Source organism: Trematosphaeria pertusa (assembly GCF_010094035.1).
Source record: "Trematosphaeria pertusa strain CBS 122368 unplaced genomic scaffold BU26scaffold_14, whole genome shotgun sequence".
Taxonomy (NCBI): Eukaryota; Fungi; Ascomycota; class Dothideomycetes; order Pleosporales; family Trematosphaeriaceae; genus Trematosphaeria; species Trematosphaeria pertusa.
This window is the reverse complement of record NW_022987225.1, coordinates 417987-437465: the sequence shown is the minus strand read 5'-3', so window position 1 is coordinate 437465 and position 19479 is coordinate 417987. Positions and strand designations below refer to the sequence as shown.

At 53.1% G+C, this 19479-nt stretch overlaps 8 protein-coding genes across 8 annotated transcripts; 5 read left to right on the top strand and 3 right to left on the bottom strand.

The window, feature by feature from the left end:
• Nucleotides 1-354: 354 nt before the first annotated feature.
• BU26DRAFT_434760 (uncharacterized protein) lies at nt 355-759 on the top strand (the record flags this gene model as incomplete). The annotated part of the gene is made up of 2 exons (XM_033824091.1): nt 355-432; nt 538-759. The coding sequence occupies 2 exons, from the start codon at nt 355-357 to the stop codon at nt 757-759; spliced, it is 300 nt and encodes a 99-aa protein (XP_033679693.1).
• A 102-nt stretch (nt 760-861) lies between these two features.
• BU26DRAFT_84339 (uncharacterized protein) lies at nt 862-1501 on the top strand. The gene is made up of 2 exons (XM_033836396.1): nt 862-1299; nt 1350-1501. Exons 1-2 carry the CDS (start codon nt 964-966, stop codon nt 1467-1469), a joined length of 456 nt encoding a protein of 151 aa, XP_033679692.1. The 5' UTR covers nt 862-963; the 3' UTR covers nt 1470-1501.
• A 906-nt stretch (nt 1502-2407) lies between these two features.
• Nucleotides 2408-4648, top strand: BU26DRAFT_84270 (cytochrome P450 monooxygenase-like protein). Its single transcript, XM_033836395.1, has 4 exons — nt 2408-2770; nt 2890-4026; nt 4080-4246; nt 4361-4648. Exons 1-4 carry the CDS (start codon nt 2684-2686, stop codon nt 4518-4520), a joined length of 1551 nt encoding a protein of 516 aa, XP_033679691.1. The 5' UTR covers nt 2408-2683; the 3' UTR covers nt 4521-4648.
• Nucleotides 4649-5523: 875 nt separating this feature from the next.
• Nucleotides 5524-7680, bottom strand: BU26DRAFT_533381 (uncharacterized protein; the record flags this gene model as incomplete). Its single annotated transcript, XM_033831154.1, has 3 exons — nt 5524-7239; nt 7289-7546; nt 7636-7680. The coding sequence occupies 3 exons, from the start codon at nt 7678-7680 to the stop codon at nt 5524-5526; spliced, it is 2019 nt and encodes a 672-aa protein (XP_033679690.1).
• A 340-nt stretch (nt 7681-8020) lies between these two features.
• On the top strand, nt 8021-9492 carry BU26DRAFT_522481 (uncharacterized protein). The gene is made up of 4 exons (XM_033829797.1): nt 8021-8421; nt 8476-8576; nt 8632-8990; nt 9044-9492. The coding sequence occupies exons 1-4, from the start codon at nt 8074-8076 to the stop codon at nt 9223-9225; spliced, it is 990 nt and encodes a 329-aa protein (XP_033679689.1). The 5' UTR covers nt 8021-8073; the 3' UTR covers nt 9226-9492.
• Nucleotides 9493-9657: 165 nt separating this feature from the next.
• BU26DRAFT_508688 (uncharacterized protein) lies at nt 9658-12540 on the bottom strand (the record flags this gene model as incomplete). The annotated part of the gene is made up of 6 exons (XM_033827105.1): nt 9658-9823; nt 9856-11853; nt 12049-12123; nt 12218-12330; nt 12390-12465; nt 12524-12540. 6 exons carry the CDS (start codon nt 12538-12540, stop codon nt 9658-9660), a joined length of 2445 nt encoding a protein of 814 aa, XP_033679688.1.
• A 344-nt stretch (nt 12541-12884) lies between these two features.
• Nucleotides 12885-14374, top strand: BU26DRAFT_522480 (uncharacterized protein). The gene is made up of 5 exons (XM_033829796.1): nt 12885-13040; nt 13113-13373; nt 13454-13692; nt 13738-13988; nt 14037-14374. Exons 1-5 carry the CDS (start codon nt 12956-12958, stop codon nt 14080-14082), a joined length of 882 nt encoding a protein of 293 aa, XP_033679687.1. The 5' UTR covers nt 12885-12955; the 3' UTR covers nt 14083-14374.
• Nucleotides 14322-15088, bottom strand: BU26DRAFT_84228 (uncharacterized protein). Its single transcript, XM_033836394.1, has 2 exons — nt 14590-15088; nt 14322-14523 (listed from the first exon to the last, which is right to left on the bottom strand). The coding sequence occupies exons 1-2, from the start codon at nt 14922-14924 to the stop codon at nt 14403-14405; spliced, it is 456 nt and encodes a 151-aa protein (XP_033679686.1). The 5' UTR covers nt 14925-15088; the 3' UTR covers nt 14322-14402.
• Nucleotides 15089-19479: the final 4391 nt, after the last annotated feature.

Below are 19479 nucleotides of genomic sequence, written 5' to 3'. Positions count from 1 at the left end.
CTTCACCCCCTGGCTCCCGCATGCCAAGCGCCGTTCGCGCCCCTGTCATTCATCCGATCGTTTCATCGGTCAGCCATCCGCGGCCACGAAACACGCCTCAACAAACGGAAAGTCCGTCACATTATTTTTCCTTCCAGCACTCTTGCTTGCTCTCCGCTCCTCACCTCTCCATTCCCTTCGGTTCTGCGCATCTCGACCGGCACAAACCTCGATTCCACTGTTCTTTTCGACGTGCGCGCACTTACCCCGCGGTTTGCGACTAGGCGGCGACAACTTGTGACAGGCGTCATTTGCTTGACAGACAAGACCCTTTTGACAACTGCTGCTACGTCGGCCACGAACGACTACGTCATCATGGGCGCATTCGGGAATCTGATCCCACTGGTTGTTCTCTTCTTGGTGGTTGCGGGCATGGGCTGGGTGGGATATCAGGTACAGCATCCCATTTTTCTACGACTACTTTTCGAGATCCTCTGAACAGCGAGGGCCTCCTATGTGAATCAGAGCAAGGCAAGGCTGACGAATACGTGTGCGCAGGTCTACCTCTACTCGAACGAGCTCGCAGAGCGCGGCGTGCGCAAGATGGAGAAGAAGAACGTGGTGTTCACGAAAGACGGGGCGAAGGTGGGCGTCAAGGAGGTTAGGACCGAGGACTATGCGGACCGGACGCAGAAGGCGTTTGTCAAGACGTGGAATGCGGCGCAGGAGAAGGCGTATGTTCTGCCTATACTCTGCACCGGCCGAATTGGAAGAGCCTGAAGGCGCCTCAACCGGCATTTTGAACTCATACTGACGGACATCGGTGTAGGCCTTCCGGTTCCTCGTACGGCAGCTCCCGCCCACCCGTCTCCCGCTCGCGGACGAAGTAGCGCGATCGAGCATACATGCGTCGGGTATCCCGGACGGATACGACGCACATATCCACGGCCGTTTTGGTAATGCGACTTGGAAAGGAAAGGCAGCATGGGAGTTTATTCGTTGCTGGGCGTGTGGAGCACACACGGGCCGACCCTGCTCGGCCGAGGCAGACCGAAGGCTTCAGGCGAGGTGGCGCGCGGGGAAAGGGCATATATTTTCCTGTTGATCTGCCGGGCGTTTGCTCACAAGGGAGTGGAGGGCCCGACAACGTGGTACTTGGGTCGAGTGAATCAATACTGCCGTATCCATGCGGCTTGTTTTCATAAACGAGTAGGAAGCTTGGGTGACATGACGGCGCCTACCTCATCGCGCAGGACGTTGTTCTTTCGGTGGGATCTTGATGAGGGTACGGAGTACCGGCCTCGTTTCCTTTTGAATCAGGTTTGAATAGGAGATTCGGTGTGCCGTTGGGCTTCGTTGACGTCTTCTAGAGTTATGCCTGCCATCGTTCATTTAGGTTGGTTGAGTTCCACCACCGACCTTTTCAACATGCCTGGGACTTTGCTGCTGATACCTATGGCTTCACGTCTCCGATGGAAGCAGTGCTCTAGTGGACACAACAGGAAGTGCGATATTAGTTGCATTCCAATATGGAGAGGACTTCTTGATTGGCTTTAACTCTTGTAACTCAGACCAGTACGAAAAAGCCGCAGCGGAACCTTCGACAGTCCGATTTCGGATAGCATTGCCAGGCCCTCTGACACAAACTCCAGACAGATGGCAGCGCATATGAATACATAACAACGCGATTTAATTCAGCTCTTCAGCTTGCCATCGACGGCTGATTCAGCCAGGCAGCGCTGTCCTATTTGATACAAGCCGAGACGTGGAGCCCCGGAGCCCGCGGATTAGCCCTTCTGCAAGCGGTTAGCGCTGAAATCAGCACTTCTCGACGTCAAGCGCAGCTGGGAGGCGTTACGTTTCGCTCTCCTCAAAGCTTGATGCCGCGTGTATGCAGGGCCCAGCTGATTACTTTGCCGTCTTTATTAGAGGCGCATGAGCCTCGGCACCTGAAGTGAACGTCGTGCGACTGCGTGGCTTCGGAAGTATTCGCCTGCTGTGGAACCTGCTCGCTGAATGATGGCGATCCGGGCGGCCTGGTTACACTCAGACGGAACCACCACCGCACATCCCATCTACCCACTAACGCTTTGACGTGCCGCCTGTGATGCGACGCTTACACTTGGTGCATAGTCATTTACTCAGTATTGTGGTTTGGCTCTTTTTCGGCATCACTGGGTGTAGCTCTGGCGCGGCCACAACAGCGGTCTGTGCCGCGTAGACACTGCCGACGTTACTATCCTCGAAAGATTACCCAGTCGAGACATACAAGCAAGGAAGCCAACCCTGCATTTCGCATTTCAGAAGAGACATGGGTGCAGAAGAAGCTAGGGCCTTACACCTTAGCATCGGCCGGCGGGCCCACATGTGGATACTTGCTGATCACCGATATTGACCCCTCAAGCTCTCGCCCGAAAGTGCCGCTTGGGCGGTGATGTGAGACATGGAAAGCATTGGAGGCAAACAACTCATCGCTCGCGACAGTGCTGATGCTTAGGCCGGACTAGAATAACCGTGGCTTTATAAGAGCCAAGGGTCCCTCAGCCGCTGGGACACACGGCAGCGGCTTCAACTGAGGTCCCTACGCCAAGTTTCTTGCAAGGTATACATATAAATTATTCCCTCTTCGGCTGCTGGTCGTTCGGACCAGCTGTTTGACCCTATTTTCATCCGTTCTCGTTAATAAGGCTTGCTTTTTGTCAATATGGCCACCCCGATGGAGGTTCTTCCTGCGAATTTCCGCGTCTCTAGCCCAACGGTTGCTCTTTTCGTCGGCGCGCTTTTTGCCTTTGTAAGTCGCTGCCCCTTCCCTCTATTGTCATGTTGCTGTTCGTTCCAAGCAACGAAGCACGGTCTTGAACTGCAGCATTTATGCGTCTTCGTCACTAGTTCACAACTAACACAATCTAGGCCGCGATCTGTACCCTAGGAACTGCCATCTACAATCTTTACTTCCATCCTCTAGCACACATCCCGGGCCCGATCTTGTCGCGCGCTTCTAGACTCCCTTACACGCTATGCATGCGTAATGGCACCATCATTCCCTACGTCCGAAAACTCCACGAGCAGTACGGAGATGTGGTTCGTGTCGCTCCCGGAGAAGTCTCCTTCATCTCAGGAGAGACCGCTTGGCAAGATATCTATGGGTTTCGTACTGGAAAGAACAAGACGGGCGCCTATCTGAAGGACCGGACGTGGTTCCCACTCCCTGTAAATGGGACCTACTCGATTATTGCTGCCGACGAGGCAACGCACTCCAGGATGCGGAGGAACCTCTCCCATGCGTTTAGTGACAAGGCATTGAGGGATCAGGAGAGCTTGATCCAGGGCCTTGTCGATCTGCTCGTCCACCGCCTGCATGAGCAAGTCCAAGAGAAGGTTCCCGCCGTTGATATCATGCGCTGGTACAACTACACCACTTTCGACGTCATCACCGATCTCACATTCGGCGAGCCCCTCTACTGCCTCCGCGACAAGGACTACCACCCCTGGGTCAACGCCGTGTTCGCCTCGGTCAAAGCCGTCGGCCTCATCGCCGCTCGCCGCAAGTACCCCATGTTCGACTACTACGACCGCGTCAAGGGCATTTTCACCGACACCTCGGCCGCGATCCGCAAGCGCGAGGAGTTCTTTGCGCTGGTCAGCTCCAAAGTGGGCAACAGGCTTGAAAAGGGCAGCGACCGTCCCGACTTTATCTCGCAGATTGTGAAGAACGACGGCATCAGTGAGAAGGCTATGAGCAGGGATGAGATGGATTCGAACTCGATTATTCTGATGCTGGCGGGCAGTGAGACGACGGCGACGCTGCTGTCGGGCACCACGTATCTGCTTTTGGCGAATCCGGACAAGTATAAGAAGCTGGTGGCGGAGATTAGGGGAAAGTTCCAGAAGATGGCGGATATTAATGTCGAGGAGGTGAACAAGATGGAATACTTGATTGCGTGTCTGCAGGAGGGCCTGAGGTACTATCCGCCGGTTCCGACGGGCTTCCCGCGTGTTGTGCCCAAGGGCGGCGACACTATCTCTGGGCATTATATCCCTGAAGGCGTAAGTTATTTCGGAGTTGCTTTGGCGAGAACACCGACGCTAATATGTCGCAGATGGCCGTCTACATGTCGCAACACGCTGCCAACCACTCGACGCGCAACTGGACCGATCCCGATGCCTACGTGCCGGAGCGATGGATGGGCGACGAGCGCTACAAGAACGACAACCAGGCCTCTATGAATGCCTTTTCCTTCGGACCTCGCAACTGCTTAGGCAAGAAGTAAGTCCCCACCTCCTTTCTATCATCTTTGCTACTGTTCATTATCGCGCGACTCCGTGTGCCCGTTGGCTATACTACAAAGACAAGCACCTGCTGACATGACATGCTCTACAGCCTCGCCTACGCCGAAATGCGCCTCATTCTCGCTAAAGTCCTCTTCAACTTCGATCTCGAACTCACAGACGTATCCAAGAACTGGATGGAAGGCCAGAAGGTCTTCACGCTGTGGGAGAAGCCGAGCCTGATGGTGAAGCTGCACCCAGTCCAGCGATAATAAAATGCAGATGACTAGATAGATTGGGTATCAGAAGAAGAAGAAAGTGTGGACAGCGAAAGATTGACAAGGGGCGCGTTCTGTGTACGGGCGGCGGCGGCGTACGGAGCATTCTCCTCCTTCCTTATCTAATTCAAGTATATTCGGACTACGGGTTGAATACTGGCTGGGGACTGGGGTTTTGCCACTCAATCTGGCGTTCGAACTGTATCGCTACGAAAGCGAAGAGACGGCCTTCTCGATCCCGCATTCTGGATGGGTATCAATGTATCTGGAAGAACAAACAATCTCAATCTCAATCTTACTCAAACCCCGCAAGCTCAACCAACATCTCTCCACCCCCTCCATCCCTCCCTCCATCGCAATCCTCGCTCGCCGCACCTCGCACAACCACTCGTCCGCTATTGCCCCGTTTCAGTATACGCTGGCGTCGCTCCATTAAGCATATCCCCTAGCGCTTACGCCCCACGCGTCATCCACGCTCTCGCCTCTTGCTGATCATGCGAAGACAGTCAGACACTTCCTATGCGGCAAGCGATCCGACGGATGCGGCAGGCAATTGTAGAATCCGAGGAGCGTGGTGTGAGGTTAATTAGACTGCAATCGGGATTGCTAGAGGGAGTGCTATGCTAGGGTGAGAACGAGACACCGCGGTGTCGCGTTTTTTTATTTTTGATACTGGCAATGTAAATGTATAGTAAAGGCATGACTGAAAGAGGAGAGCAACGAGGCGATGTCAGTTAGGGTGCTTGCTGAGTAGACACGTCTGATTTTCCCGTTAGGCTTGAAGGCGGCCAGACAAGCATGAAGTATCAGCATAACATTCGTTCTACACGATAGCAACCATTAAACCATAGACCAGACAGACCAAGCATGACATATGTCCTATTAGACGCCGTGAGATGCAAACCCAAGCCTTCAGACACCCCAGCCTCCAACATCTCCTAGAAACGCACATGCAGAGCGCATCGCCGCCATTTAGCCGCCCAGAAGGTGGGATTTATTACTTCAGGATACTCACACCCCTTCTATCCTTCTTGAGTGGCGAGAATGTGAACCCCTCTTCTGACATCATATTGTACCCGCCGCTGATTGGCCTTTGTGGCCCTTTACCCAGCACACTCTTCCCCAGAGCCCTGGCAGCGAAAAGTCCCTTGCTGACGATCGGTTTGGAGGGCCCCTCATCTTCCTCGTCAGCATCGAAGAGCGTCTTGCCGAGTCCACCGCCCGTAGCGCTCGTGCCCAGCTTACGCTTCTTTTTCTTCTCCGCGGCAGGCTCGTCGTTGAAGGTAGCGAAGGACATGAGAGACTTGCGGGGCTTGATCTTAGGGACGAGGGATTTGTCTTTGAGGGGAACTGTGATGGGTGCGTTTTCGGAGGTGTCTTTCGATTGAGAGTGTTCGGATGCTTCTTCCGTGACCATCTCCAGGGTTGGCGCTGCGGCCTTCTTGCGAGGAGCGGGCTTTGCGTTCGCCTTGTTCGATGCGGACGGGGCAAGCGGTTTGGCCTTTGGTGCAGCCGCCTTCTTGGGAGCCTTCTTCGGCGGCGCCGTAGGAGTTGCCTCCTGTGGAACACCTTGCTCTTCCTCTTCCTCTTCTTCTATTATGGTCTCGCCGGGCGCCATGTTCCCCGTGCGATTGAGGAAAGGAGTGAGGGAGAAAGTAGAAGTGTCGCCGACTGCAGTAACGGAAGCACCACGCTTCACTTTCTTCGCCGGGAAGCCATCTCCAGGAGTTCCAAGATTAGTTTCAGGCTCAACCGAGACAGCCATACGCTTCCGAGCATTCTTCGCAGGCTTCTTGGCTAAGTCCACGGAGGCCTTGGCCGGTGGTGCGGTTTGGGCTCTCTCGACCCTATCAAGCTCGGCTTCCTTCTCTTTCAACTTTTCTTTGGTGGAGCGCAGTTTCTCCCTGAACGCGTTGAGCTTGTCGTCGAGCACGGCATTGCGACCCTGCAGCTCAGCTAGCGTCATGGTGTATTCCTCCTCCTGCTTCTTGCGCTCGCGCTTCTCTTCTTCCAATGCATTCTTGAGATCCTCCGTCTGTACGCCTTCTTGTTGGCTGCCCTTCTTATTGGCTTTCTCAAGCTTCTGGCGCTCTCGTGTCTCTCGGTCAAGTTCTTGGCGAAGCTCCTCAAGTTCGGCGTCCCGTTCGGTGCCTTTCTTGCTGGCTTTCTCGGCTTTCAGACGAGCGGCCTTCTCCTGATGCAGCTCTTGCCGGAGCTGCTCAAGCTCAGCGTCATGTCCCTCGTTCCGCTTGCTCGCCTTGCCGGCCTCCTTCTTAGTGACTTTGTCCAGTTTGACCTGAGCCCGCTCCATTGCCTGTTGTTCGTTTTCCAGGTCTGACTGGACCTTCTCGACCGCTTTCTCTGCCTTTGCGAGGGCGGCCTCGGCTTTCAACCGGTCCTTCTTCTCCTTGGCGAGCTCTTTGCGGACTTCCTCCAGTTCCCCGCGGAGATCGTCGTCCTGCTCCATCCTCCTTCCCTGTTTTGCGAAGGCGCGGGCAGCAGTCCGCTTCTCGTTCTCGAGTTCCACTTGCAGGGTGTTCAGCTGGCGCTGTAGTGATAGTTTCTCGGCGAGCAGCCCTTGGTTGGATTCGACTTGGGCGCGCAAATGCTCGACTTCGGGGCGTAAGGATGACAATTCGCGGGTGAGGGCGAGCTTCTCGGAAAGAATTTTGTTCGAGTCGGAAGTAACATTTTCCATCGCCTTAAGTTCGGCCTTCCCAATACGTCAGTGAAAGTCTGTTGTGGGGGCAACGCTTGCGCACCTTCAGATTTGCGACTTCTCGGGACTGCGTTCGGAGTTGGTTTTGCGCCAATTCGTCCGCAGCTCTCTGCTCGTCGAGTTGCACCAAAGCCTCATCGAGCGCGTTCTCAAGGTCATCCGATCGGGCCTGTTCCTCCTCGAGCTGTTCGTGTAGGTCGCTGTTCGCATCCTGCAGCAAGCACTGGCTCACTCGCAGCTTCCGGATTTCCTCATCTTTGGCGACAATCTCGACCGAGTGCTTGCTTCGCTCGAGGCTGAGCTCAAGACTTGCTGTTCGCAGCGAATGTTGAAGCTACAGGTAGACGATCAGTTAATGTCTCTTAGTCCACGACGCGCCGTTTCACTCACGTCTTTTACCTCGGAGCTATGATCTATTTCCATGTTTATAGGCATGATTAACGCTGTACACCAAAGATGCGAAGAAGTGTAGGTGGTGAGGATAGGTTTGGAGGGGCGCTGGTGGTAGACGCGTCGTAAACAAACACAATCCGCGGTGCGACCCGCTGCCAAGACCACAGTGGTGTAAGGTGAATAGATGTTAGGGTTCGAGAGAATACAGTGACTCAGCACATAGTATAGAGGTTATTACATCAGGAGCAGAGCAGTTAGGCGTTTGAAAACGATGGGTGATGCTTGCAGTGAATTCGAAGCCTCGTCACGTTCCACCCCTGTCGACGGCTCGCTTGGCATGATTACGTAGGCCGATCTTCGAGGACACGTTCACCAAGCATCATGAGAAACCGCCCAGAGCTCCGAACTCCCACGCACCACACTCAACCAAGCACAATGCGGTGGTTACAGCTTCTCACGGCATCTCTGTTGCCCTTCACAGCTCTCGCAGCTAAGAAGTCCTCCGGCGACCGCTTCAATGACTTCCGCGCCCAGTCGCTGTCTCACGGCCCGCTGAAGCTCGACGACTCCTCGTACACGCAATTGACCAAGGCTCCGCGGGATTACTCAGTTGCCATACTGCTTACGGCATTGGAGACGCGATTCGGATGTACACTATGCAGGGAATTCCAGCCCGAGTGGGATGTGTTGGGCAAGAGCTGGGTGAAGGGTGACAAGAAAGCGGAGACCAGAGTGCTCTTCGGTACATTGGACTTCGTTGATGGAAAGAACACTTTCCAATCGGTATGCCGCCACTTGGCCGTATGGCGGACGCTCGCTAGCTAACACAGCCGATAGTTGATGCTCCAAACGGCTCCGGTCCTGCTCTTCTTCCACCCTACCGTGGGACCGAATGCGAAGCTCGATTCGCAACCTGTTCGATTCGACTTCACGGCTGGGTAAGAGCCCATATACATGACCACGTAGTGCTCACGAAATTAACGCAAAAGACAGCCCACAATCCGCCGAACAGATCCACGCCTGGATTTCCCGCCAGCTCCCCGCCGACCTCCCCAGACCCGCCATCCACAGACCCATCAACTATGTGAAGATGGTGTCTGTCACCACCGCCGTCCTCGGCGTCATCACCTTCATTGTCGTGGCGTCCCCCTACGTCGCTCCGATCCTTCAGAACCGTAACCTCTGGGCTGCCTTCAGCCTGATTACCATTCTCCTTTTCACCAGCGGACACATGTTCAACCATATCAGGAAGGTGCCATACGTGGCTGGCGACCCCAAAGGCGGTATCACCTACTTTGCCGGTGGCTTCAGCAATCAATTTGGTCTTGAGTCGCAGATTGTTGCCGCAATTTGTAAGTTACATGGAGAATGTTTTCGTGAAGGACTGGCTGATCCGATCTTTTAGATGGTGTCCTCGCATTCGCCACCATTTCTCTCGCCCTCAAGGTGCCTCGCATTGCGGACTCCAGGGCCCAGCAATTTGCCGTCTTCCTGTGGAGTGGCGTTCTGCTGTGCATGTACAGCTTCCTCCTCAGCGTCTTTCGGATGAAGAACGGAGGATACCAGTTCTGGCTGCCTCCCTTCTAAGTGGCCAATTTTGATTGAGGATCAGGACGGGAAGAAAGGACTTCTCTCCACGAGCATGGCTGTGTCAAGGGAAAGAGGAGAGTATCTGCTTGTGCGCACTTCGTGACGACGTATCCGGAAAGAGTGTCAGGCGGGTTGTATGATAGAGCTGGTGGCGCTAGGTATTGTATACCACGACGTGAGGCGTTTGGGATATAGTAAAATATGGAGAAAAGCACGGATTGCTTCCTGATGAGCATTTACAATGAAACACATGAACCCCCAACCCTACCACCGAACGCGAAAAAGAAAAACACGATCACTAACGTACCCCAGACGAACCATAACTAATTAACCTAGCCTTAGCTGTCAAGTCGAGTCCCAGCATCCAGCTTCCTCAGCACCTGGTGTTCGAACTTTCTTGCAAGCCGCGACTGTACTTTATCGTCCACATCAATACCGAAATCCTGCGAAAGGCACAGCTGAGTCGCCGACGCGTATGCCGTGCCCATCTCCCGGCCCAGATGCTCGATGCGGTTGAGCATTTTGCCCCGTATAAGACCAATCTCTGCCCGCTGCACCAATTTGCTGAAAAAATCGGGCGCACGACCCCAAAACCCTATCTCAAACAGCAGGACCCCAAAAGAGTACAAGTCGTGCTCCTTGGTGTGCCTCTGCTCAGGACTGTTGCCTTGGCGCTCTGGGTGCTGGTATACGTCTCGCACGATGTCGTCTTCGCCGTGGCGTGGTGTGGAGTGGCGCGAGGTGAGGCGACTGAAAGAGAAGCCGCAGAGATAGAGCTTGGAGTAGTCGACCGTAAGGGTGGTGCGGTCGAGGGAGAAGATGACATTCAGGCTTGAAATACTTTCGTGGACCCAGCCGACGTCGTGCCATTTCAGGAGCGTCTGTCCGATCGTTTGAGCAATCTCGAAACGTTGGCCAAGTGTCGGCCGCGCCACTGCACGACCACCGCCACCGGGAGGGCCCATGATGTCGTACAGCGTTATGGGGCAATGAGTGTCGCCGTGCGGATTCTGGAATAACAGCGCGTACCGAAAATTGCTCGGAACGGCGGTCCATCCCAGGCAAGCTGGAGTGTTGAATCCCAAATTTGACCCACTCAGGATCTTCACCAAGTGGTCCATTCGAGCATCGTTTCTGCGCTGTGTTTCCTTGTCCGTTCTCGCATAGTGGGAGTATTCGACAAGCACGCGGCCGAATTTGGGATGCTGCTCACAGGTCAAAGACCCCGCGCTTGGAAGCTTAGAATCGGTCCGGAACTCCAGGAAGTATTCATTTCGGGATGATAGGTTCTGTAATTTTTCTTCGAATCGGAGGTTCTCTAGGCGCACTTGGAGCGATTTCACGAGCCCGAGGTCTTTCGATGTTGGATCCCGGATTGCGTCCGCTAAGTGGATTTCTTCGAGAAGTTCTGGAACTGCAAAGACGTTCCTCTCAATAACGCTCTCCAAAAGCACGATGTTAGCATCAAAGCTCTGCAGGAACTGTCTTATCCGCGTTTCCTCTGAGATATCAGCTGCGTACTGCTCGCTCGGAATATCTACTAGGTTGAAGTCTTCGGCGGGAGCTCCAAAATTAGGAAGCCACCTCAAACTGTCACGTAGACTCCAGTTGAAGGTAGCCCAGGCACTTCTTACTTCCGTTTTCGATGGTTGTGGTAGCGTATCAAGCTTCAGCACAGACCGCGATCCGGATGATTCCTGGAGGATGAAGTGCTGCGCCGCGGCAGCTCTGTGGACCAGTTCAGTAACCTGTAAGCCGGAGACCTCGTGTGGCACGAAATTCACCAGCCATCTCACGATCCTGTCCAGGAGGTGGTGGTCCAGCGGACTATCGACAAGCATCTGCATCATCAGCCTTGTCTCAGTATCGCGGACTGGTGATGTCTTGCGCGCCGGTGAGTGCGGCTCAAGTCGGATTGTGGACTGCCTCCCGTGGCAGAAGTGGGTAGGGGTCTGGATCAGTTTCCGATCGCCGGCAGCTAGACGATGATGAATCTCCGAGATGTCCGCGTGGCCTTGTCTCGCGAGAGCATCCTCAACTTCATTGATGAAGGCGTGCGTGAAGGAGAATGGCCCTGGCCCTGGAGTCGAGCATCCCATGGGAGCAGCAGCAAGGAGTTCGACATTTGGTGGGATTATCTGAGACTCTGGAGCCCTGGCTGCCTGAGCACCGAAACAGCAATCGAGGATTACGAGGAAGTCGCCTTTCCCCAGGCCGAGTTGAGGTTGGATGTACGACCAGTTCAGTACCTTGTCGTCGGTGATTTGTCGCTTAGCGGCCCAGACGCTCTTCTTCGGAGGATACGCTTCTCCTTCAGATCGCTCATCGTCTCGATCTCCGTGACCGCCATAGTGGATAATTGTCAGTGAGCGAGGGGTGCTGAATTGCCGCCTCACTCTGCTGATTTCGTCATGGAGGGCGAGGTTGCTGTCTTTGGAAGGGATCTCGAAGCGGAGCACTGTGTAATTGTACTTCTGCTTGAAAAGGCGCTCAAGCTGATCTGCCTCGCTTTTGTAGTCCCCATCGGCGTCTTTCCAGTATAGAAGCAGGACAATAACGCTCTTGTAGATTGTAGAGGATGCCGGGTCGAAACGCTCGCCTAGCACGGTGTTGATGTCTTCTTTCCTGACCAATTCTGTCGTCATCCTCAAGCGATGAAGAAGGTACGACCGTAATGATAATAAACGAAGGAGCAACTTCTAGTGGTGAAATGTTTCAGTATCTAATCCACAAGGCTGAAAGGTAGGCTGACAGCCTCCACGAGGTCAACAGCTGCAAGCCAACGCCCGAAGTGTAGGCCGGCATATCTGTCCGGCCTACCATTGGGCAGCCCCCGCCCACCCCAGTTTCCGGTCATCGTCGAGCCAAAGGCCGGTCAAACCGAAGCGCGGGGATCTGGTGGGCTTGCATTAGTCAAGAGGCAAGAGTAAGTTGGCCCTCATCGAACTCCGCCCCGCCGTCCACATTCTCACCGGTGTCCTCAACACACAGCGCATATTTGCCTGAAGTTGTCACACTAGCCACCAAGTATGGTCCTTCCAGCGCCCTGTTTCTCGCTCGAGACAAGAATACACAATCGGAGACGCGGTATTTTGGTCCGTCCTACAGTACAGCAGTTACCACGATGGATCTTAGTCCGTCGCTGTGGAGAGAAGGCTCACGCGAACAAGTGGCCTGTATGTAGGGCGCAGAGGCTTGTTCTGGTTTCCGTCGCTACCATCATTGTATGCGCTAGGGCTATTAATGATCAACATCAGTAAGCTTCTCGGAACTGTGAGAGAGGGCGGCGACTTACGTTTGGTTGGACGCCATAGTGGGTTCAGTCGAAGCCTTGCATTCGAAATCTGTCGGAAAGCGAGTGGCTTTTTACTCATGCCACTGAGGCAGCAGCGCAGAACTTTATATGGCTAACTTGCTCTATATGCCGCATTCGGCTCCTGCATGCTCATCGCGCACCTTCGGGGAAGGCTGTGCGTTCATGCATGCGTATAACGAACGTGACCAATCAGGAAGAGTGAGTGAGAATCAGAGTCTGCCTAACGGACGCGGAAAACGATGTGCTAGCTTGGCCTATGCATCCTTCAGCCTTGTAAGCTATGCATGAGTATGGATTTCCTGCGCTTTCTCCACTATAGAGCCGTTTGCTTCCGGGAAAACCTCCGCATGGAGCGGCAAGATGTTTAAACTACCACGCAATCCTTAATTTATGCGACTAGAGGGAGGAACAATGTGGAACCTAACGATTGGACAGATCAGGAAGATCTTCCAACCGTCACAGAATACACACCGAGGAGCCGTAGCGAGACCAAAAGGTACGTAGTTCCGAGGCGCTTACACTGTAATGAACAGCCTGGATATTTCATACTAAGACGATCTGTTGCTAGTGAATGGCCCGCCGTCTGGATACCCACGCTTCGCTGCCTTCCTCGGCTCCCATTCTTCTTTGCATATCTTCCGACGGTTCACAGCGCTGCGGCTCCGCCTGATGCTCTGCAAGCAGGACCAGCTCTCGGTACTAGAACAACAATTGCAAGAAATAGATCGCTCCGAAAGCAAGCCTCTCTATCTGGGAAGTTTGCGGCGGGACCAGAATCCTGAACGCAAGCGAATTCTTGATGAGATTGACACTCTGCTATCCGAGTACGGTGCGTTGTATCCATGTATATCGATATTCGAAGGATATAGCTGTTCTAAGGAATGTGGCTGACTTGGTAAATCGAGGAAGACGCGCTTGCAGAGAGGAACGAACATGCGTTTGCGAGGTGTGAAGCCAGAGGCAGAGATATGGCCAACGTCCGGAACTGGCTTGCGGATAACGGCTCGATCGCTAGGAAAGAAACAGAGTACATCGATACGGCGGAGGATACTATGACGCTTGAGAAAGACGCGAGTGACATCGCACTTAACGCCGTTGCCGTCTCAGCGGAGCAACTCCTTATGCGCTTGCCGAGAGCGTGGACTTCGGTAAGTACTCAGGCGCGATTATGCATGGATACTGAAGAGCTGTAGAAGCTTAGAACGTCGAACCCTCGAGAACCCAAGCTGTGGGTCTTTCCGAATGCGCTGCTTCATGGATTCGGGCGGGTTGTCCTCGCCTGCGTTCTTGTCACACTGCTCTTCGTCCCCATCGTTACGATCAGTGCAATTGAAAGCCTCCGTGCTCGCGTAGTGCTTATCTGGATATCGGCGACGCTGTTCATTCTAGTTTTAACGGTGTTGACCAGGGCAAAGACATCCGAAATTTTCGTCGCAGGCACGACGTGAGTTAGGATCTAGCAGAATCGATCGGGACTGACCCCTGCGATTAGATATGCAACGGTGCTAGTTGTGTTCTTAGCTCAGAATGAGAACTGACAATTGGAAGATGTCCGAGGATAAGAGAGAGGGAAGATTTATGTCGGATTGCATGCTATCTAAATAGTTGCGGCTTCGGAGCTGTATCAGTGTCTGAGAGTATGGTCCTGGAGGTGGCCGGCTTTTTCGCCTAAAGGAGCGGTGGACTAGTTCTGTCATCAGATTGAGGGCGTCGGCAATCTCGATGGCGTTGTCCACGGCATTATACCGCTAATCGCATTCGCGTTCGACTCCCTTTAAAACATTTGTCTCTGGAAGAACGAAGTGGACAAACCAGTGACCACACAAGCTTCAGCTCATAGCAAATGAGGGTATATTTGCTAATGTGTCGTAGTGTTCCTGTCCGAGGGCGGTCTATTCGTACACAGGTAGTGATGCTGCATCCTTCTCCTTATGCATCCATCCATTACGGAGAACATGCAACAAGCCAGAGCCGGAAGTCTAGATAGAACGTTAGTCTTAATCTTACATCGAAGATATGTCTGATGCCAGGTATGAGGCACTTACGCTATCGCTATCAAGTGCCATGAAACCAATGCACCACACCAGTGGTTCAAGTTCCGAATGCGTTCTTGGCTAGCCCTCGGAAGTTGCATGAAGTCGTCATCGGCATGACGAATATCTTCTCCCTGTCCTGCAAGCCCGCTCCAAAAGCTGCTAGAGAGAAGTCGACCTTCCCAAGGTGGAAATAAAAGAAGAGCCGCAAAGATGGAAAGCACATTGACTGAGATGACAAAGGCGACTTGAAGGAGGCTGCGTGCCGCACAAACGGGAGAATATTCCGTTCTCAGCGAATTGAAGTAGACGAAAGACACTCGAAAGGCGCTACCCCAAAACGGCATAAAATTTGTCTAAGCCGGTCAGCATACGGAGCTCATTGAAGATTCTCGTTGAAGATTCTACGCGAAAGACCTACGCACCAGGAGGAATGCAACAGTGACCCACATCGATGTAATGGGCTTCCATCGCGCATACGGATCTCTGGCAGTAGCGATGAAGTAGCCCAACGCGGGGAGCTCAACAACAAGTAATAAAAGAAAATTGAAGGACATGAGTGGAAGCCGCGTTGGTAGCCACTCGCTGTATTCTAGAGGTTGCCGACGGTATTGTTGAAGGTGATGGTTCTTCTTAAGCCACTCCACAGAGCGCGCGAATTGCCGATGTTCCAGATTACCGTAAAGGGAGTAGTATATCCTATGGTTGCAAGTCAGTTCCAAATGCGCAAGAGACGAGGAGCTAGAAGCAAATATTCGAATGTTTCACGTGTTGCTTGCAAGAAGGAGTTGCTTACTGTACATAAGTTAGTGTAGCTGCGTGGTTGTTTGTGACGGGGGATTGACTATACCCTCCAAAAGACCGGAAGTAGACTTGGTCGAGCGAGTCGCTGCGCTCGCATACATCTGAACTTCGAGTCGCATTTCGACCAAATCTCCTCAGTAACCGCTGTCTTGGCTTCCTCATCGGTGTCCCATTGTCTAGCTTCGCCCCATATCAAGCGCTGGAGTTGCCAATAGCTCAGATGAGCTGTCTTATCAACTGAATCGAGAATGGTTCGGACTGCTTCGGTGTTTCCTCGTGAGATGGCGAAATCGACGCCACTCAGATCTATGGGATAATAGAGCATCCTCTGAACGGCATTAACACCAAATACGGTACGCGAAGGGAAGTACTGTAACAGCTCCCGAAGAAGGGCCAATGATGCTTCGTCGGACTGTTGGATGTCGGCGCGGGACCACTCGGCCATGAGCTGATGGACTGGATGGAACCCTTCCGACCACTTGCGAGCACCAGAGAAGTGGGAGATATGTGGCAGCGATGATTGTTCGAATATACGGCAAAGTTCCCGTACTGCTATTGCCACACGATCAGCGATCGCGCATCCGAGGGGTGTCCTGTTGGAGTGATTGCGAGCATAGAGGAAAGCATTCCGCCCGGCAAGATAACGGATTAACTGGACTCGGCCATACGTTGCCGCGACGTGAAGGGGCGAGTTTCCACTGCTGTCTTTTGAGCTCAAACACTTCGGATCCTTCTTGAAAATACTTTCCGCAAAGGTGACTGCAACGGAGCCTGGATGCATTGAACAGAAATGCAGTGCATGCATATCTTGCGGGCTAGAGTCCGTCCATATATTGCTCATCTGGACATCATGTTTCAGAAGAAGATGAAATGTGTCGAGTCGACCTCGGGCGATGGCGTCGAAAAGAGGGGTCCAGCCTGCTTCGGACCTCTGATCCTTCAAATCTGACCCGTCGTTTTCAGAAAGGAGTTGATCAAGGAGGGCATGGTCGCCAAAGGAAGTCAGAAGATGCATAACAGTGAAGATGTCATCCTGGTGGACCTTGAGCGTCGCGTGTACGGACCGAAGCAGACTGATAATTTGAGATTCCTTTGTGACGATGGGCCTCTCTGGTAGCGCCACTGGATGAGGGTGTATACCATCCAATTGGTATCGACACAAGTGGTCGAAGTAATCCGGTCGGCAAGCGTAATACATCGGCGATAGCTTGCGGTCGTCGAACCGGTTTACGTGTTCTTCACACAGAAGGCTCCAGGTAGGGTCCGCAAGCAAATAAGTGAGGCATTGTATGCTTTGGTAGCGAGCGGCAAGCGCTAGGACGCTTCCTTGTGGTCCCCATAATCTCTCGTTACTGGGATCCATTTGAAATTCCATGAATAACTTGAAGAGAGCAACGTGATCATGGCTGATTGCGAGATGAAGGGGTGTCATACCGACGCCGACGTCATTGAGGATGAAAGCCTGCTCACTGAAGGTAATTGTATCTGATGTCGGCTTGAAAACGTCTGCTCCGGCATTCAGTAAAGTCTCCGCAATCAAGTTGCCTGCGGATGCCGGGACGAAGATAGTGTAATGCAGAGCAACTTCTCCGCAGACGCCTCGAACGTTTACCTCCTGGCGTGATGAACTATGTTGAATGACAGCCTCGATGTTGCCGCTGAGGACTGCTGCATGAAGTGGCGGCAGGTCTAGTAACCGCTTGGAATGGCCTTCTCGGGGCCGCAGAGTGACCGGCAAGGTGTATGGGGTGACTGTATTGATATGTGCTCTCAGTGTATGTAGATCTTGCATTGCCGTCACTGATCCGCTTCGCCATGCGTCCTCAAGCCACGACACGATCTCGGGGAGGCAGGCGTCTTCTATGCGAGTTCCCAAGCCAGCATATACCCTTGGGAGGATGGCCCGAGCCGGTTCAAGGCCAGCTCTTGCGGCGTTAGTGATATGAGCAATGGCTTTCTGGCGATCGGATTGAACACCAAAACCGGCAGCATAGCAAAGCCCGAGTTGAAGCTCTGCACCGAGACGCATGCGCAACTTCGGATTTGGTCGAGGATTAGCTAGTGGCCAGGACCTTACTAGATCGTCGAGGCCTTTGAACACTTGTTGCGATACTGTCAATGTCGACAATAAATCGTAGTAATGATCGGAGACCTCGAAGAATGGGACGTCGTCTAAAGATGCGAGTTGGGCCGAATTTCTAGGGGACTGTGGCAGATTGTATCTCTCCCCCAATCCCATCTTCTCCTGGAGATAAGCGAGCAAGTGCCTAGCGCTAGACCGACATAGAGGGTCATGCTGCAAGCAAGTGTCCAGAAAGCCTAAGATAACCTGAATGAGTCGGTGCTCTCGTGGGTGTCTCATTTGCAGGTATTCCTCACAGTGCTCGACAGGAGTCAGATGTCGAAGTCCGATGGTACACAAACGCTGTTCGCGAAACTCCTCGATGGTGCATCTAGGTAAGGTGCCATCTAGCATGACCTCCCACACCAAGAGACCAAAACTCCAGATGTCTGAGTATTTGACTTGCTGCAAGGTCTGGTATGGACGTTCGAGCTGTAGCTCAGGGGGGTTATACAGCCGGGTTCCGCGGATCAACCTTTTGACATCTTCAGGTTTGAACTCGTCTTCGTTGAGGATAATTGAATGACTGAAATCCGAGAGCTTGATTCGCCAATTCTCTGCTGTTCCTTCTGTTGAATTGTCGTAGACGAGAGCGTTGTCGCACTTGACATCGCCATGGAGGATGTCGCATGCGTGAAGAGCCTACCGGTGGTTAGTCTCTTAAAGAATAAACCTTCGGCAAGTCATACCACGAGACCGTTAAGGACATCCGCACAAAGCAAGACCTTCGCTCGCAAAGACGAAGGGACATTTCCATATTCCCCAGAACCCAGAAAGTCACGAAGAGACCCGTGTGGGGCTTTCTCGGCAACGATAGTCGGCCATTCTCGCGGTTCTCCAAATTCTTCGCTCTGCTCAACTAGCTCGTTCGCATTTGCGAAGAACTGTTCATCCCGAATCCACACGAATCCAAGAACATGTATGATATTCGGGTGTCTCTGGAGTGGCGGGTGACAGAGGATGCGCAATTCGACGATCAGATCCGCCAACAGCTGATCTCTTCTTGTGTTCTCATCATACAACAGTGTCTTGTATGCTCCTTTTGTGGCCCTATTCCACCTTGTTTCGGTGTGATCAATGAAATGAAACCTTTCTCCTCGCCTTGGGAATGTGGGATTCCTGTATTGGAAACGGGCTAGGGCTCTCCAGATAGGTAGCTCTGAGGCATAGACGTGAAATGTACTGCCTTGTCCTAATTGCTCCCTGACTTCCTGTGTGCTGAGCAGATCAGTTGGGAAAACCCTGATCTTATGGTGTGACAAGAGGCGAAGAATGTGGAGAATGTTGGATTCGCGGTATTCGACGTGGCTTTCTGGATGACGACGACTAGTGGTATCTCGCGTGGATCTGAACACGTGCGTCCTCGCCTTGTACCTGTCGATTTCGAACGAGGACGAAAGAGAGGTAATATTTGCTCCATGATGAGCGCTCTGCGCGAGCTCAATGTCGTCGCTGCCGTCCATTTCTAACGGAAGGAAATTGGAGGCGTAATGTGGTAGTAAAGGATGTGTGAGAGAACGAGGCGGGCTGCCTTTTTGTATGATTCTTCAGCCTCGTCTTCCATTTGGCCGTCAATTGTATGCGTAGACGCAGGTTGTTTCCAAATAGGACATGGGTTGCTTCAGCCTTGTGCTCCCCGGTGACCAACGAACGAATCGGCCGTAGGAAGGCTAATAGCAAACATGTCTACGCGCCTTCGTCCTTCAGTTCCTTCGTTCTATTGCCAATCAAGCTCGCCCCGGCAGCTTTTCATGTGTGCGTAAGGATGCGCTTCACAGCTACGGCATCCCCACCGGGCAGCGGTGCATCATCGGGGGGCCCGAAAGTATTTCTCGCTCCGGCGCAGGGGTGTATATGGAATGACACAAACGAGGCTGACGGCGTTCCTGATGGCGATCGTTGAAATGCTTGGGTTCTGCGTGGTGTGCTCTCGGGAAGGCCTCCCATGTCCGGAATTGTGCCGTGTTAACTAAACC